At 41.9% G+C, this 18,604-nt stretch overlaps 1 protein-coding gene across 3 annotated transcripts in view; it reads left to right on the top strand.

Moving 5' to 3' along the window:
• The window catches only part of Atp2a2 (ATPase, Ca++ transporting, cardiac muscle, slow twitch 2), a 48,713-nt gene that overhangs the window by 20,009 nt on the left and 10,100 nt on the right, over positions 1-18,604 (top strand). For all 3 annotated transcript variants that reach the window (NR_027838.1, NM_009722.3, NM_001110140.3), the window contains exons 6-11: positions 8,927-9,007; positions 10,964-11,049; positions 12,403-12,867; positions 14,422-14,510; positions 15,287-15,389; positions 16,136-16,267. Coding sequence is in view for 2 of the 3 variants with exons in the window: in NM_009722.3 (NP_033852.1) it covers positions 8,927-9,007; positions 10,964-11,049; positions 12,403-12,867; positions 14,422-14,510; positions 15,287-15,389; positions 16,136-16,267 (956 nt within the window). In the remaining variant the exon portion in view is untranslated. The remainder of the gene's footprint in view (positions 1-8,926; positions 9,008-10,963; positions 11,050-12,402; positions 12,868-14,421; positions 14,511-15,286; positions 15,390-16,135; positions 16,268-18,604) is intronic.

Here is an 18,604-nt window from a genome sequence, read left to right as displayed (position 1 = left end):
GAAAGGAAAGAGCTAAGAACTTACAGAGCCAAGAACTACACGTGAGCAGTGTCAGGTGTTAAGCAAATGGAAGGAGGTTTATAACACATGCTCTCATTCTTCCTGCCTCAGCCCAAAGAGAGGAAAAAAAATGTGGAGGAAAAAATTGCAGAGCACTCCCTTGGCAAGAATAAGAACTTTCCACTACCACGTGCCCTCAGGCGCTCACTCGCCCATTAGGGAACATCACTGGATGTGATCAGCAGTGTTTCCTTGCCTGCTTCCCAGGCAGAGCCCTGTCTGAAACTCACAGGAGCCTGTGGCGTAAAGACAATTGTTATTTTTCCTTTGAAAAATATTAGACAGATCTTTACTTTCATAGATTTATTTTTTAAAGCTCCTTAATAGATCTGTCCTGATGTGCAACCAAATAGACCCTTAGCAAAAGATGTGAAGCAGTCATAACAAGCTAGAGGAAGTCTTTCATTAATTGAGCTTCCTGAAGTAAAACTCTCTACTTCCTGGCCTTGGTAAAACAAGGTCATGGGTTGGCCAAGATGATGCAAAGGCTTTCTAGCCGAGAGAATGCTAGCACATAGTGGGTTATAAAAACTAATTCGGGCATACTTCCTTCATGTCTTTCCACAGAGACGATCTTGTGGGAGCTAGTATTTCTGGTATGCAAGAAAATGTAATAGAGACTGTTCCAAAAAGTTCTTTTCAGAATCTGAACCTGTGGTTATGAGTATTCTCCCCATATTGTTTTTTTAATTGTATTTCTGTGTCTGTGTCCATGTTCATGTGTGTATGTGTGTGTGTGTGTGGGGGTATATATGTACAAGAATGATAAGAGAACAAGTTAGGAGTTCACTGTCTTATACAGTATGGGTCCTAGGGATTAGACTTCCAGTTGTCAGGCTTGGTGGCAGTCGATTTTAGCTGCTGAATCACCTTGGTAGCCTGCCTTGTATTAAATTTTTACACTTGATCTTAGCTAAAAGGCTGAAAAGTGATGTAAGAAGTAAGTCAGCAGAGGAAAATGAATGGATAGATTCAGTTCAGCCCTGTCTGCCTGAAATTCACTATGTAAACCAGCCTAGACTGTCTTTGAACACCATGGAGATCTACCTGCCTCCCAAGAGCTGGGGTTAAAAGCTTGTGCTACCTTACCTGGCATCAGGTGTTGCCTCTTTATTCATGAGTCTGATATATGTTTTTATTTTGTCTTTTAAACTGTTAACTGAAGTTCTTTGTATGTCACCATGATCCAGCACAAGTTGAATTACAAACAATACTCCTTTCCGTGCAGGAGAAAGTATGGCCCACGCTTAGTTTTAACATGCAAATGTAGAGTCCGCCAAATCTTTGGACAGCTATGGCCCATGGAGACCTTGGCTCAGAAACAACAATGCTTGAAGAAGTAGTGACACAGAAAACAGCACCCCATATTCTTAATATATGAAGGATTTTAAAATACAGGAAATTACTCACCCAATAAACGGGACTATAAAATAGGCCCATGGCTTCAGAAAAATCTACCACCCATGGAATTCTAGAAAGAATCCAATCCTTATAGTGGTCAAGCACACCTTTCATTCCAGCAGTTGGCAGACAGGAAAGGAAGGTGGATCTCTAGGTTCGATGCCAGCCAGGGCTACATAGACAGACCCTGTCTCAGAGGAGAGAGAGAGAGAAAAAAATACACCTCTAGGGCTGGAAAGATGGTTAAGATTACTGACTGCCTTTCCAGAGGTCCTGAGTTCAATTCCCAGCAACTACATGGTGGGTCACAACCATCTGTTATCGGATCTGATGCTCTCTTCTGGTGTGTCTCAAAACAGTGGCAACAGTGTACTCACATATATAAAATAAATCTTTTTTTTTTTTTTTAAAGAAAATGTACCTGGAAACTTTTTTAAGAGGAATCTGTTTATGTCAGCATCTAATTGACAATTTAATCAAAATCCCATTGGATCCTTTTTATATGATTGTCTAGTAATGTCCCACAGGCATCCAAACCTGGGAGTTTGAGAGGTAATCTGGTCGCCTCCTTGGAGTGTGAATTGTTAACGTATAGAAAGTAAGAAGATAGGGTTGGCTTTGTTACTTTGCTCTTTTTTTTTTTTTAAGATTTATTTATTTATTTTATGTATATGAGTATACTGTAGCTGTACAGATGGTTGTGAGCCATCATGTGGTTGATGGGAATTGAACTCAGGACCTCTACTTGTTCCAGCCCCAAAATTTATTTATTAAAATATGTAAGTACACTGTAGCTGACTTCAGACACACCAGAAGAGGGCGTCAGATCTCATTAAGGATGGTTGTGAGCCACCATATGGTTGCTGGGAATTGGACTCAGGACCTTCGAAAGAGCACTTTGCTCTTAACCACTGAGCCAACTCACCAGCCCTGTTATTTTGTTTTGGCTCTAGGTAGTTAACTTCAGTGTTAAATTGAGCCAAAGTCATTTTCTATATATTATAGGCAACTTACTTTTCTTCTACTCAAGAAGATAATCATACTGAGAAAAGTCGTAAAAATAATACCTGATGGTTGAGTAATAATACCTGATAGTGTCTGGGGACTACACATTAAACACCCTAACAGCCTCATTCCTTGAGACCATGGAGGTGGGTAAAATTATTACCTTTTTTTTTTTTTTTTTAACTGTCCAAGACCAGTTTAAAGATCTGGTCCTCAGGGATCATTTGGGCATGAGAGTAACTTTTAGCTCCATTAATCTTTCTTTTATTGGTTATTCCAACTATGTGAGGATAAATCAAAGGCCTTGTTTGACAACTGTTGCACTAGGAAGTAAGTAGGAAGTTTCCTGTTTGTTAAGGCTCTCTTTGTAGTGTGGACCTTGATTAGCACTCACCACAGGAGGTCTCCCTGGACACACCCTGTACTTAGCTGGCTTTGGGGAGCAAGGATGAGAGTCGTCCTTTTCATCCCTCTGGCCACAGTAGAAAGACCTTCCGGGGGTATTGGACACCCAGAAGGTCAGTTACTCCTGTCTAGGACTAAAGCCAGACACTTTTAAATAAAAGTTCTTGTAATTGTTGATCTTTGACCTTAGACACTTGGATATTATACATATCATCTCAACTTTATCCTTTATGTACCTTAAATTACTCAAAACTAACTTGCATGAGATTTCTACTTTTCTATTCTGAAAACATCCATCAATATAGATTTTTTTCCTCTCATTAAAATTTCTTTATTAAAATACAGTCTTTTAAATATTTTGTTTACTGATGTCCTTTTTTAACAACATGAGAAAATAGAATTACTGATGTCTCTGTTTTTGAGGATTTCTCCTGGGGGGGGGGGTGACTAAAGCAGTGTCTATCACCCTGGGAAACAAGTGAGTTTCTTAGGCTTATTTAGAATTGTCAAGAAGTTACTAACGGGGGGGGGGGGGGGGGGTGGTGGTGGTGGAGAAGTTACTAACAGGGGTGCAGGTGACATAAAGCCACACTGGAAAGTCTTTACCCAGGATGTAGCCGGGCTTTCACATGGCCACACAGGGAGCTCTCCCTTTCTCTAGGTTTCCCAGTCTGTCACCCCAGATCCTCTATAACATCTTGAAGCTTTGTATGATTATGGTCTCATTATAAAGCCAGCTGGGATGGCCCTGTCCATCTCCTCCTTTTGTTAAGGAGTATAACATTTAGCCTGTTCCCCTGTGATCAATGAAGACAACACTTAGAGCAGAAGCCCTGTACTCTAAGAAATAGACACATTTACTTTTAACCTTATCTGTAGGGCAGATGACCTGCTGTCAATAGAGTTTTTTAAGTTTTCTATATGAATATACATATTAAGTATGAAGTAAGCACTATAAACACTCATATTACTTTGGGTTGGGTTTGTTCATTTGTTTTCTTAAAAACTGAGTAACCACATAGAACCACCATTTTCTCTTGGGCAGGGGTGAAATGCTCCCTCGGATGAAAGAGCTCCAGGTTTTAGTTGGACCTTTTATGCAAAAGAAAAAGATCAATGAGGCAGCAGTTCAATTCAGCCCTGAGGCACAGAGAGGGCAAAGGGGGGGGGGGGAAACGACTGGTCGAGAAGAGAAAGATGTGACAGAGAAGGACCAGATGTATATATATTGTAGAAGGTGTCAATCAACATTGTTTTCTCAATGAGTAACAGTCTTCATATTAGGGGAAGAGTCATTGACTTTATAATGCTATCATAAATGTCTTCATTTAGCATGTATGTTTAGGTATTGGTTTTACCTTACTCTAATGTTGTGTTATTCAGAACTTTCATCTTGTGCATTTATTGCTGGATGTGGAGGCACAGGCTTATAATCTCAGCATTCTGGAGGCAAACGAGACTCTGAACAGAGATTTTGTTTCAAGAAAGCAAGGATTTGCCTTAATGGCCTTGGTTTAATCTTCAACACCATTGGGTTAGAGGGATGGTTTGTCAGTTAGAAGCACCACCTGCTCTAACAGAGGACCAAAGTCAGAGTCCTAGCTGGCACCTATGTTGGGTAGCTTCCAACCATCTGCACTCTGAGCTCCAAGGGATCTGATGCCTCTTCCTTGACCTCCATGCACACACATATATAAGAGCATAGACATACACCCCACTTCCCTTCCCCCTTGGGGCAGGTGATGATAGGGTTTCACTATGGCTGTCTTGAATATCCTGAAAGTCATTGTGAGAAACAGGTTGACCTCAAACTCACAGAGATCCACCTGCCTCTGCCTCCCGAGTGTTACGGTTAAAGGTTTAGCATCATATTTTGCCCTTTCTATTTTATTGTGATGTATGTATAATGTGTGTGTGTGAGATGTCTCAGTGTGCTACAGAGTGTGGAAGTTGGTTCTCTTCTCTTTCCAACATGAGATCCAAGGATTAAACTCAGGTCCTCGGCTTGCTCTATGAGAGCTTTACCTGATGAGCACCTTGTCAGCATTAGATGATCTTTTAATAATCTGTATAGGTGGTACGCCTACTCATGTCTATTCACCATATTCCCAAAGAAGCCAGAAGAGGGCATGGGATCCCTTGGCATTGGAGTTCAAGGCAGCTATGAGCCACTATGTGAATGTTGGGAATCAAACCTAGGCTCTCTAAACGAGCAGCCAGAACTCTTAACCTCTGAGAGCTCTCTCTAGCTCTCTTAGGTGGAAGTTTGTAAATACAGTTACTGTCTATCCCATCAGTTATAGTGCAGAGTCATGAATGACATCAGCTGTAGATTGCTAGCACCTCTGTACCTCATTGGACAAAAAAAGTCTTGTCTGTAGCTCCCATAGGATTATTACATAAATCACCTCGGACATCAAAGGAACATTTGAAATTTTTCCATTTAGAGTTATAATACTTCCAGTTGACCTTGTACTCATTTCATGTTAAATGTTAAAAGGCCCAGGGAATTAGATTAATTTGTGACGTGCAGAAACAATGGTAGTAGTATAGCATACCAGTATACTACTTTGTATAGTAGAGTGGTAGTGGCATACCACTAAGTACTGTGGCTGAGCAAGAAGATTGCCACAAGTTCAACACTAGTAAGAGACTGTCTTAAAGAATACCTAGTTTAAAAAACAGAACCATACATTCCAGGACAGCCACATGCCCAGGAGAAGTTGGCCAACACAAAACTAACTAGTATTTTTGTGAGGTTTTTAATTTTTATTTTGTCTTGTTTGGGTATTTCTTTTATCTTAGTTTTTTTGTTTGATTTGATTGTTTTGTCGGAGAGGGGGTGATTTATTTTTATTTTTGTTTTGTGAAAGAGCATAAAGTTGGTGGGTGGGGAGCTAGGGAGAGTCTGGGAGGAGAAAACATGATCAAACATATTGTATGAAAAGCTCTAATCAGAAACAAAACCAGAGTCGCTAAGATGGATTAGCAGTAAAGGTGTCTGCTGCCTTCTGATGACCTGAGTCAATCCGTGGGACCCACATGATAACAGACAACTGACTTCTGAAAGATAGATAACCTCTGACCTTCACACTGGGATGTCCCACACATACAGGTTTTTTGTAATTTAGTGATTGGTTTGTTGAGACAGGGTTTCACAGCTTAGACCTGACTTGCCTGAAATTCAGAGATCCATTTTTGCCTGCAGAGTACTGGTATTAAAAGCATGCAACTGTCACGCCTGGTCTTAAACTTTTTGTTGTTGTTGTTTTGTTTTAATGTCATAATCATTTGGATGTACTCCCTTTGGTATACCGTGAACAAAGTACATTAAAGTGGAAGGTTTGTTTTATTCAGTTGGAATGTTGCTCTTGGTTGCATAAGCATTTCCAGCAGGAATTCTACCTTCACCTGTGTGTGTCCCTGTAGTCAAATGCAAGGATGATCTTAACCCCTGGAGATCTTGGACCTACCTACTAGCTTTGTGTGCTGCCTTGCTTTCCTAGGCGTAGGGTCGTTTCATGCACTAAAACAGCAGGGGTTGCATGTCAGATTCGCCTCATATCAGAGATTTATGTTACAATTCCTAACTAGTAAAATTACAGTTATGAAGAAGCAACAAAATATGGTCGAGGGGTGCCACACACAGCATGAGGAACTGGACTAAAGGGATTAAGCATTGAGAAGGTTGAGAGCCGCCACAGCAGGAAAGTTTTTTAAAAGTTCGCTATATTCTCCTTGGAGAAGGGTTAACAAGTGCAGGGCATACTTCTAGGATAGGATGGCTGCTTTGGCATTTTCTAGACCACTTTGCTTGGAAGTTTTGCACTTTGAGGCTGGAGGCAGTCCCAGGCACTGCTAAGCAGGCTGTCTTCTGAGCATAGCCAGTTCCCATCTTCTTTAAAGTTCCACTAAATGGGCACATTAGTTCTCTTGCAGAGGTGCTGTTCTCAGGGGTACATAGAGCTTGGGTTTTGTCCCTTACTCGGTGTATTTTAGCATTTTGCTTTATACTTACCAAGTGCTCAGCTAGGAGCCCTGTGGGGCTATTACAGGAACTCTACCCAGGAAACAGGTTGTTGACTGAAAGATCTTCAGGTTATGCAAGAGATTTATTTATTAGATAATTTAAAAGGTACTAAAGGTTATAGGGTGAAATGTCTCTCTCCACTGTGGCCTGGAAACCCAGTGGTGCTCATTTGTTAAACATTACAGCACTATCAGCTCTGTGTGTGTGGTTCTCTCCTGTGATTTCCCATGTGATGTACAGGTACCTTAGGAAATTTTCACCACAGTGTGTAAAGTGGTCACAGCTTTCACTGCTTACAAAAATTTTGAGCAAAGTCATAAAATTAAGCTTTATAAAAGTATAATGTTGGCCTGGAGAGATGGCTCAGCAGTTAAGAGTACTGACTGCTCTTCCAGAAGTCCTGAGTTCAAATCCCAGCAACCACATGGTGGCTCACAACCATCTGTAATGGAATCTGACGCCCTCTTCTGGTGTGTCTGAAGAGTGCAATGGTGTACTCATATTAATAAATAAATCTTTAAAAAAAAAAAAAGAATGTTGCAGCTTTGAGACAGCAACAGAAGTCCTGTCCATGTTTCATTTCCCTTGTATCCTGATTTCCGTGTCTAGAAGCACAGGTAAAGTATGATAATCAATTAGCTAGTCATACTCTGTGACACGGAATACTGGATGAGCTCTTTATATACATGGTTCTTCTTTAGCACTGAGAGAATTTTCATTAATTTCTGCATTTGTCTTGCTTTTTACATTATTTGGAGGTCTGGGGACAACCTGAGACAGTCTGCTCTCTCCCTCTATTGTGGGGATCAGATCAGCCTTCAAGTGACTACCCACTGCACAATCTCACTGACCTACCTCCTACCTCTAGCTTTTTACTTAATTTTTACGATTTGTGTTATTATGTTATTGTGTGATTTGTGTTATTGTGTTATTGTGTGTGAGATGTGAGATGTGGGAAGAGACTTTGTGAAGTCCCCCCACCCCCCATGGGTTCTGAGAACTGAACCCATGGAACTCTCATTTCTATGCTTGCATGGCAAGCTATAATTAACAACCCATCCCCCCAGCCTTGTTTGTTCTTTCTCACCCCTATGGAAGCTGGCAGAAGTTTAGACGTTGTGAAGTAAGAGTCATATTACCATATAGCTTCAACTCAGGTCTGTTTTCTTATTTCTTGACACTTGGAAGGTAAAATAGCATTTCTACTGCTGTGTATTTGTTTTGTGACATAACTGATGGAACTATTTGTTTGTTGTCTCTGTTGCTTTTCTGATGGATGTTCCTGTGTATTTCAGAAATATTCTGTGTGTGTGTCTGTGTCTGTGTATGTGTTCGGCCTCAGATTCAATGCACCATTGAGGGAGAGCTTGCAGTCTTGATCTTCTGGTTGGAATTACAATGTGGGTACCATAGGTAGCCACTCAGTTCTAGGGACCATGCCCTGTCTACCACCTGACCCCCCCCCAGCCCCCATCTAGCTTGCTTTAAATACAAACTACATTGTAGTGTATGTTGTGTTTACAAAAAGATCAAGAAGGGGGGGATATGTTCTATGAAGGTGTAGTCAGGTATGGGGGAGGGGTGCCTCAGTGGGCCCATGCTAAGACATCCCTTCCCCCTGAGGGACAGCCACGTAACCATATAGTATGGGGAGAGGGGAGTCAAGAGAATAGTAGAGGCAGAGAGAGAGAGTAGAGAAGTAGAGGCCGGCCATGATCCCATGGGGAGAAAGGAGCAAGAGAGCAAGGAGGGAGGGTGCAAGCAGCCCCTTTTATAGTGGGTTAGGCCTGACTGTTGCCAGGTAACTGTGCTGGAGCTTAGACAGAATGCTAACAGTGTACATTGGCCATATTCTACCCTTAATCTGTTCACTCTGCTCAGAAATAGAGACCTATTTACCCATTGTGTTGTATGCAAGGTATTTGGTTTTAAAAAGCATGTTTGATATGGAATCATTCATCTTTAGGTAACCATAAAAGTTGCTCACTTTAACTGACCCCTCCCCCCTTTTAATCTCTTAATTAGTTGGTGACAAAGTTCCTGCTGATATTAGATTGACATCCATCAAGTCTACAACTCTAAGAGTCGACCAGTCAATTCTTACAGGTAAGTATTATATATATATTGGAAAATCACTCAAATTTGAAGCCTCTTATCTCTCAGCTATATGTACCCCTTTATGGGATCCTACCCTAACCTTCTCTAAGATACTTTATTTCTTAGTTATCATGATCCAGGGTGGAATGATATCTGCTGGCAGGGTTGACAGGTTTAAAGAAGTGCTGGCAGGCTGGAGACATGGCTCACTGGTAAGAGCACCAACCACTCTTCCAAAAGACCTGGGTTCGATCCCCAGCATCCACCAGGCAATCACAACTCCAGCACCCTCACAGACAGACACGCAGGCAAAACCCAATGCACACGGAACAAAAGAGAACCACACAGTACATTGATGATAAGCCAGGCATGGTAGCTACACTTCTAATACTAGCACTTTGGAGACAGGCAGGAAGATCTCTTGTGAGTTCAAGGCCAGCCTATTCTACAGAACAAGTTCAGGACAGCCAGGGCTTCACAGAGAAACCCTGTCTCAACAAAACAAAACATACATATAACACTTTCTCTTCCCACCCCCATACATACATTTTTTTTAAAAGATTTATTTATTTATTATATGTAAGTACACTGTAGCTGTCTTCAGACACTCCAGAAGAGGGAGTCAGATCTTGTTATGGATGGTTGTGAGCCACCATATGGTTGCTGGGATTTGAACTCTGGACCTTCGGAAGAGCAGTCGGGTGCTCTAACCCACTGAGCCATCTCACCAGCCCACATACATTTTTTTTTTTTTAAATTTAAGTGCTAACCTGAATAGCAAGTAAATATAAACTTTAAAGGCTGTCAATATTTATTTGGGTTCCGTTTTAAAAGTAACTAACTGATCATAATTCGGTAAGTCCATGCCACCTGAAGCCCCCCTTTTTTTTAAAGATTTATTTATCTATTTCATATATATAAAAGCACACTGTTGCTGTCTTCAGACACCAGAAGACATCAAGTCCCATTACAGATGGTTGTGAGCTACTATGTGCTTGCTGAACTCAGGACCTCTGGAAGAGCAGTCAGCGCATTAACAGCTGAGCCATCTCTCCAGCCCCAATCCAGTCAGCTGGGCTTTAAACACTTGTTTTATACAACTGCTTAACTAGTAAAATTCCCTTTAGCAACATCAGCTTCAAGTTATTTAGGCCATAAAATGTTAGGGAAATGATTGGACTGTATACCTGAAATCCTCGGGTATGCCTAGAAATAGGAGAGAAAACTGAAAAGGGATCAGAATCTTGAAGGGTCCCTGTTTTTCCTCTTGGCTTTTTGAAGCAGGATATCCTGTAGGCCAGGCTGTCTTATCCTGTAGGCCATTTGATATATAGCTCAGAATAACCTTGAGCTGCTCTGTTTACTGTCTGTCCTGTCCAGCAGTTGGCATAAAAGCATGTGCCGCCACTCTCGGCTTCATATACTGCCGGAGATCGACCCCAGACTTTGCATGCTAAGTAAGCACTCTGTCAGCTGAACTCCATTCCCAGCCCAACTGAATGCTATACTAAACATAGGTCAGACAAATCACTGTATCTTTGGCTCTTCCAGGAATATTTCAGGATGTTATTTCAACATTACTTTTTATTTTTAAAATTACACTTTTTGTAGTCCTGACATTCTCTCCATTACTCTGACATTAATCTCCATTACTAAGTTTTCCTAGTTTGCCTGTTTTGGATCGGTTGAGCCCTTTGTTCTTTCTCCCATGTTGGAAATGGCTATGAACTTTCTTGCTTGTTTATGACTGGGTCTCACTGTGTTGCTCATCCCGCAAACTGGATGTGTAGCACACGGTGGCCGTGAACTTGGAACTTGACTTGCCTCAGTTCCTGTGTGTTGGGATTATAGGTATATGTTACCACAACTGCTCACATTGGCAGTGATAAAACAGTGGGAATGGGGTGCTGTGGGATTGGCTATGCCGCAGATAGCGTTAACCATCCTGTCTCATAACCTGCATAGGTGAATCTGTCTCCGTCATCAAGCATACTGACCCTGTCCCTGACCCCCGAGCTGTTAATCAAGACAAAAAGAACATGCTCTTTTCTGTGAGTACTTTTATCAGATGTTGGGGGTAAGGTTTCCTGGGGGTTGAACCAAGGGCCTCAGCTAAGAGTGTACTTTTATTTGGAGATAGTCCCTGTCTTAATTAGGGTTTCTATTGCTGTGAAGAGACACCATCACCATGGCAACTTTTATAAAGGAAAATGTTTTATAAAGGAAAATTAAGGGTAGCTTACAGTTCAGAGGTTTAGTCTGTTATTATCATGGCAGGAAGCCTGGTGGTATGCAGGCAGACAAGGTGCTGGAGAGGTAGCTGGAAAAAGTTCTACATCCAGATCTTGAGGAAGTGGGAAGAGAGAGTGAGCCTCAAGACCCCACCTGTTCCCAATAATGCCACTCCTTATGAGTATATGGGGGCGTTTTCATTCAAACCACCAACATCCCAAAGTTCTGAGTCTTTTCTTTTTACTGGCCACTCTCAGTGGCCAGACGTAAAAAAATAATCAGTTATTCCAAAGATAATTATTCTTTGGTATGTGTGTCAGCTGTCAGAAAAAAAGAAAAAAGAAAGAAACATAGCTGGGGGAGTGATTTGCTGAAGGCACTGGCAACAAAGCAAATGAACCAAACTAGAGACTGTAAAATAGTGGCATGTGTGACTTGATGCTCATTTCAGTTGCCATCTAATGAAATGATTAGTGCAAACATGTTTAAACCCCATTGGTAACACTTGAGAAGTAACTGTTTATAGGTTGCAGGCATTGCTGCTGCATGTGGCTGTGATTTAAAAGAAGTCTGTGTTTGGAAAGAGCAAGCATGGTTTACCATGTGAGCCGAGGTGAAGAAAGCTCCTGTGTGCTTATTTTTTCAGTTGAAAATGAAATTTTTTCAAGTAGTATAGAAATCTATGTGTTTTGATTATTTACAATCTAGCTTAGTATATTTCAAGGTGCGGGCTTTGCTGGTTAGTAGGAGCACTTAACCACAGCAGCAAGTAGATCGCTCTAGTGAGAATGATTGCTGCCCTATCCAGTTAAGGTGGAATAGGGCGAGAATACTCACGTTTCACATCTGACTTCACTGACCTCAGTAGTGGTACTGGAGTAGAAATTCTGAAACAGCCTACAAGGCTGATTATCCACGCTTAGCTGTGACAAAAGTGGAGTGAGAAACAAAGATAAAAGAATCCATAGTGCTGAGAGCTGCATAGAATTTGAAATTACAAAAGTGAGAGTACTGCCGAGCCCAGAGCAGATCTGTAGGCAGGTTCCCTGTGTGGAGAGCCGTCCTGTCCCAGGGAGTGAGCAGGTGCTCTGTGGAGTCCAGGCAGTATCCACATCAGGATTTAAGGTGGGATGTGCTGGTGCCCTCATGACCCATTTTCCTCTTCTCCCTAGGGTACAAACATTGCTGCTGGGAAAGCTATGGGAGTGGTGGTGGCAACTGGAGTTAATACTGAGATCGGCAAGATCCGGGATGAAATGGTGGCAACAGAACAGGAGAGAACACCCCTACAGCAGAAGCTAGACGAGTTTGGGGAGCAGCTTTCCAAAGTTATCTCCCTCATTTGCATTGCAGTCTGGATCATCAACATTGGGCATTTCAATGACCCAGTTCATGGTGGCTCCTGGATCAGGGGTGCCATCTACTACTTTAAGATTGCCGTGGCCCTGGCTGTTGCCGCAATCCCTGAGGGTCTGCCTGCTGTCATCACCACCTGCTTAGCTCTTGGAACTCGTAGGATGGCAAAGAAAAATGCTATCGTTCGAAGTCTGCCTTCTGTGGAGACCCTTGGTTGTACTTCTGTTATCTGCTCAGATAAGACAGGCACACTTACCACAAACCAGATGTCCGTGTGCAGGGTGAGTAAGGGGCGTTCTCTGTGATTCTTGCCTGCAGTCTGTGGGTGGTCATCCCACGTGGTGGAGGAGAGAAAATGCTCCTCAAAGTTATCCTCTGACCTCTGCATGTAGTTCCGACACACACAAATACGTGGTAAAAATTAATAATCCCCCACTGCCTTGGGAAATACAGAATAGCTGTAAAGCTTATAGATTTTTATTAAAGAAGTAACTGGAGGTTTCATCCTCTTTCTCTACATGTGTGTCCAGAGGAAGCAACTAGTTAAACCTCCTGCTGAAGTCAGTTGCCATTTCCATAGCACGCTAAATGAAACACGGTTTCTCTCTGACACATATGAGCAGATACTTGCTTATAAGTTGGCATTTTCTGCTTTCTTCTCTTGTTAGAATGTCGTTTGAAGTAAAATAAGAAACCTTTTAATGTGCTCAGTAAGAACTGAAACTGAGCACAGTGACCCACACGTGATCAGTCACAGTCCTGCAGGCGAGGCAGCAAGATCAGACGTCAGGATTGTTCTTGACTACACAGAAAGTTTGAGGCTAGCCCAGGTTGAATGAGACATTATCTATCGGATTTAAAGAAGAAAACAGAAGAATTGAGAAGCTAATTGTTACAGGCATATGCATATGGCATATTTGAGGCTGGAACAATAGACTTTTAAGTGGTGGTGAGGGTCACATTTTCAATGAAAGGTCAAGGTAGGTTTTTTTTTTTCCCACAGAAAAGATAGGCTACTAACTCAGGCTTTGCTGTTTAACTTAGTGATTTGTGTAATCTTGAGTGAACCTATTTTTCCTATGATTTTTCTATAAAATGAGCACGCACACCCATGTAGTGGCACATACTTTTAATCCCAAAACTCAAGCTGAAGAAGCACACATCATCTCTGAGTTTGAGGCCAGCTACACAGTGAAATCCTGACTCCCAAAAGGAGGTAGAGGGCGATGGCAAGCAAGCAGCTCCAGGACTGATAGACACTGATTGGAGCCTGGTTAGGAAGAGGGGCCCAGGTATTCTACAGCAGCTCTGCCTACTTTACTTGAGTGTTTTGACTCTGAACTATGAGTTTCTTCTTCTTATGCCTGTTTTTAAAGTAAAACAATAGAATGAAAATCTCTGGGCTACTTGATGTAGAATTCTGAGCATTAAAAACAATCATTGGTGATTTGCTGACTAAGAATCCCCCTATTTTTGCTTGGGTTATCTTAGACTACATCACTGTTTAGACAGTTAGGTTGAAGGCTCTCTGAGCTGTTGATAGAGCATTGCTGTGAGGGGGAACCTGGTTGAGCATTGTTCAGACTTCCTTTTTTGTTTTTTGGAGGCAGGGTTTCTCTGTGTAGCTTTAGATGTCCTGGAACTTTGTAAATCAGGCTGGCCTCAAACTCACACAGAGGTCTACCTGCTTCTGCCGCCTGAATGATATGATTAAAGGCCTGCACCACTACCACCTAGCACAAACCACCTTCTGAAATGACAGGATTTTTCACTGTAGACAAGGAATTCTTTTGTGTATATCTTACATAAAACTTTTGTTTTGTGTTTCCTTGTAGATGTTCATTCTGGACAAAGTAGAAGGTGACACTTGTTCCCTTAATGAGTTCAGCATAACTGGATCCACATATGCACCAATTGGAGAAGTGTGAGTAAGCTCTGTCACTATGGTGACTTCTGGTTAGACCATGAGGGATGGGTCTAGAAACTGTTGCTGTTGACAGAGGTCTGACTTAGTGATGGACCTAAGATATGCCTTGCTGTGATCCCCAGAAGCTCTGAATAAACAAACAGCAGGATGTGCATAGTGACACTGTGGCAGGTCACAAGATCGTAGCCAGCCTGGACTCCGAGAGAAACTGTCTCTTGTGTGCTCTCTCTTAGACTCACACAAAAGAAACTGTTGCTAGATGGCTGACTGGCTCAAGTTAGTGGTTTTTAATTAATAATACCTTTTGAAGCCTAGACTTGCTGGTGAAGGCTTTGTTTTGTTCTTCACTTACTGGTACACTGTTGGGTTTTGATGAAAATTTCTGGTCATTCAAATTTTTTTTGAGTCTATTCCAATTTGTTCTTCCCAAACTCCATTTTCATCCTTGGGGACAGGGGGCTGTCACATGCCTACGGAAGTTCAGGGCCATGCTGGAATAGAAAGTGAGTTCTAGTTTTCAACAAATGGGAGGTAGAGTGTAAAAAGCACTTTCTCTGTGTGTGCAGCAATGGGAGTCCATCTCACGACCCTTAGTGGTGAAGGAGAGGAGGACCTTCCACAATTTGTCCTCTGACCTCCTCTGTACATATGTGCCGCATTGTGGCATACAGCTTCTGTTTAGGTTCTGTTTGTTTGTTTGTTTGTTTGTTTGTTTGTTTTAAAACTAAAGTTGAGTAAAGCTGTGATCTAGAAATGTTTTTCTCTTTTTATAGGCAAAAGGATGATAAGCCAGTGAAGTGCCATCAGTATGACGGGCTTGTAGAGTTAGCCACCATCTGTGCTCTGTGTAATGACTCTGCTTTGGATTATAATGAGGTAAGACTCCTTGTAATGTTCTGATGCTGGCTCAAGGGTAGGGTGAGTGGAATTTTATTTCTGATTTCTAGTCCCGTGGCCTGGCTGAAAAAAGGCCAGGTGCCCTTCACAGACCTGCAGCTGGGCACTACAGCTTGTTTTACTAAGATACATAGTTGTCATGATGTTCTGACCACTGATGCACCCTTTAAAGGACCAGAGTTCCAGCTACAAGTCTTTCTGAGAGTGAGGGTGAGGACTGTACTTTTTTTTTTTTTTTAAGATTTATTTATGTATGTGAGTACACTGTCACTCTCTTCAGACAACACCAGAAAAGGGCAACGGATCCTCCCATTACAGATGGTTGTGAGCCACCACGTGGTCGCTGGGATTTGAACTCAGAACCTTTGGAAGAGCAGCCAGTGCTCTTAACCGCTGAGCCATGTCTCCAGCCCCAGGACTGTACTTTTAAACACCAATTGCCATGTATCCTCGAGCACAGTCTGGAGCTGAAAGGGTTGTTTTGGTGGTGTAGTGAAGAGTGATAACCAAGAGAACCTTTTACAAGTTAAATAGTGGGGTTATTGATTTGCTTTCTTTTTCAAAGGTCATTAGAATAATAAACAGTGACCTGAAATGGTCAAGGACTTTAAATGAATAAACATCTTAATATCTGGGTTTGGTGTCTCATGGTTACACCGTCTTTTCTCACATGAACCGGGGAGGACAAGCTATTCTGCTGACATTGACTTCTTTTGACAATGCAGGCAAAGGGTGTGTATGAGAAAGTTGGAGAAGCTACCGAGACTGCTCTCACGTGCCTGGTGGAGAAGATGAATGTATTTGATACTGAGCTGAAGGGGCTTTCTAAAATAGAGCGTGCAAACGCCTGCAACTCGGTCAGTATTGAGCTCAGCACAGTATGCTGCTCTTCTTCATTACACTGTTGGTTTAACTGTTGTTCTTCGGCATTAGTTTCCTGATGGTCACAGTCAGGTACGATGGTCTCTCATGCCTATATTTCTAGAGCTCACGATGCAAATACCAGGAGAATTGCCACAAATTGTAGAACAGAACTCATTAGACAGACGACCAAATCACATTTTAAAAAACGGACCAAAACAAAACAAAAATAGCCCAGCAATCATTAGTACCTTGACATAGGTGTATCATAAGGGCTCTACCAAGGGAGCTATCCCTAGTCCTGAGAATACCCAGCCCTCCTGCCTGCATCTCAGTGTCTTTCTCTGTGCCTCTCCAGTAGCATAAAGAAAATAATTGTATGCTTTTAACATTAGAGCTGTCCCTTGCCCTAATTGTCATTTGACACCCCATTTGTTTAACTCGGGTGAAAAAAACTGTTGAGTGTTCATTCTCACTTTTTTCTTTTTGTTTGGTTAGTTGGTTGGTTTTTCCAGACAGGGTTTCTGGCTGTCCTGGAACTCACTTTGTAGACCCGGCTGGCCTCGAACTCACAAATCCGCCTGCCTCTGCCTCCCAAGTGCTGGGATTAAAGGCGTGCGCCACCATGCCCAGCTTGTTTCATTTCTGTTTTCTCAAATCCATTCCAGTCAGGCTCTTGCCTCCACCTATCAGTCCATCAAAACCTCTTTTGGATCACTTATAACTTTGTGCTGAATCCAGTGGTTAATTTGTTTATAACTGTTAAATGTAACAAAATAGACAAGTCAGCAGTTGTGGATTTTGGACCTGGAGATGGCTCCATGGTTAGAAGTTTTAAGGGCCTGGATTTGACTCCCTCCTCACCCCACCCCGGCACCTAAGAACTGTCTGTTTCTCCTGTCAGACGGTCAGAGGGTGCCCTCTCCTGCCTTCCATGCACCAAGCATACATGAGGTGCAGGTGTGCATGCCAAATTAAAATGGTGTGTCTCGGAGAGACAGCTCAGTGGTTAAAAGTACTGACTGCTCTCTCAGAGGACCAGCCAAGGTTCGTTTCCCAGGGATCTGACATTTTCACACATGCATGCATTCAGGCAAAACACCAAAGGTCATAAAAAATTAGCACTAAATAATTATTTTGAGAAATGAAAAAGAAAGCTAGAAAATGAGGGTTCTGATGTATCCCAGAAATCAACCTAATGACTACTGAGATGGAAAACAACATTTGAACAACAATCACCAAAACTTGTTTGTTAGTTTGGTTTTGTTTTTTTGTTTTGTTTGTTTTGTTTTGTTTTTCCTGTTCTGTTCTTCCAAGACCTTATTTCTCAGTGTAGCCCAGGCTGTCCTGCAAGTTGCTCTGTAGACTTGGCTGTCTAGAACTCAAGAAATATGCCTGCTTCTACCTCCTAACCCTAACCACCACACCCACCCGTTTTTCTTTTTCTTTCCTATTTTTTAGTTGAGGCTGGGGGTTCTTTTAGTATTTTCAAATGCATACAGATGACTCAAAATAGAAAATGCTGCTGTTCCATGAAGCAAGGCTCATCAATTAATCATGCAGACTATGTTTTTAAAAAGTCAGCCAGCTAACCCTGATGATATTGAAGTGTGTTGATAACTATCAAGTTCTCTATGGATTTGTTTTTAGAGTGTGTATTTTGTGGATGGGCAAGGCCAGCAGCAGGCCTGTGGTTAGCATTGCTTGTTACCAGGACACAGCCTGCCATCACTGGAAAGGAAATGTCAGTGAAGAGTTGTCTACATTGGCCTTTAAGGGATTCCCTTGAGTTAATTGAAATGGGAAGAATTCTGAACTACCCTGGTAGAAGGGGCTACTAAGGACTAGTGTATATACACTAGCTCTTTGCTCTTGACTGCAGGTGTACTGTGGTTAATTCTCTCAAGTTCTTGCCAGATAGGCTGTGACTTGCAACAGATAAACTCCCTCCTCTTATGTTGCCACTATCAGGATATTTCATGGCCAACCAGGAAAGGCACTCAGGTACTTAAAACCCCAGGTTGGGAGGCTCTTAAGTTCATGGCCAACCTAACCTGGGCTATTTAGTCATCTCACAGAGTTGATATAGAGTTAGAAATTAATGCTACAATTTTCAGTTGAGAGAATGTTAAAAACTGAAAACTAATGACTATAGGATTACAATTATAACTCAGCATGTGTTTAAGGAAGCACAGCACACACACACACAAACACACACACACACACACACACCTCAAGCAGTTACAATCTATCAGTCACCTAACAGCTAAAAAGTTAAAAAGTTGATGGGTCATCTCATAACTTTCAACAATGACATAAGGATATTTTAATGC

Source organism: Mus musculus, chromosome 5 (assembly GCF_000001635.26).
Source record: "Mus musculus strain C57BL/6J chromosome 5, GRCm38.p6 C57BL/6J".
Classification (NCBI taxonomy): domain Eukaryota; kingdom Metazoa; phylum Chordata; class Mammalia; order Rodentia; family Muridae; genus Mus; species Mus musculus.
The sequence above is the reverse complement of the archived record's forward strand: the minus strand, read 5'-3'. Positions and strand labels throughout refer to the sequence as shown.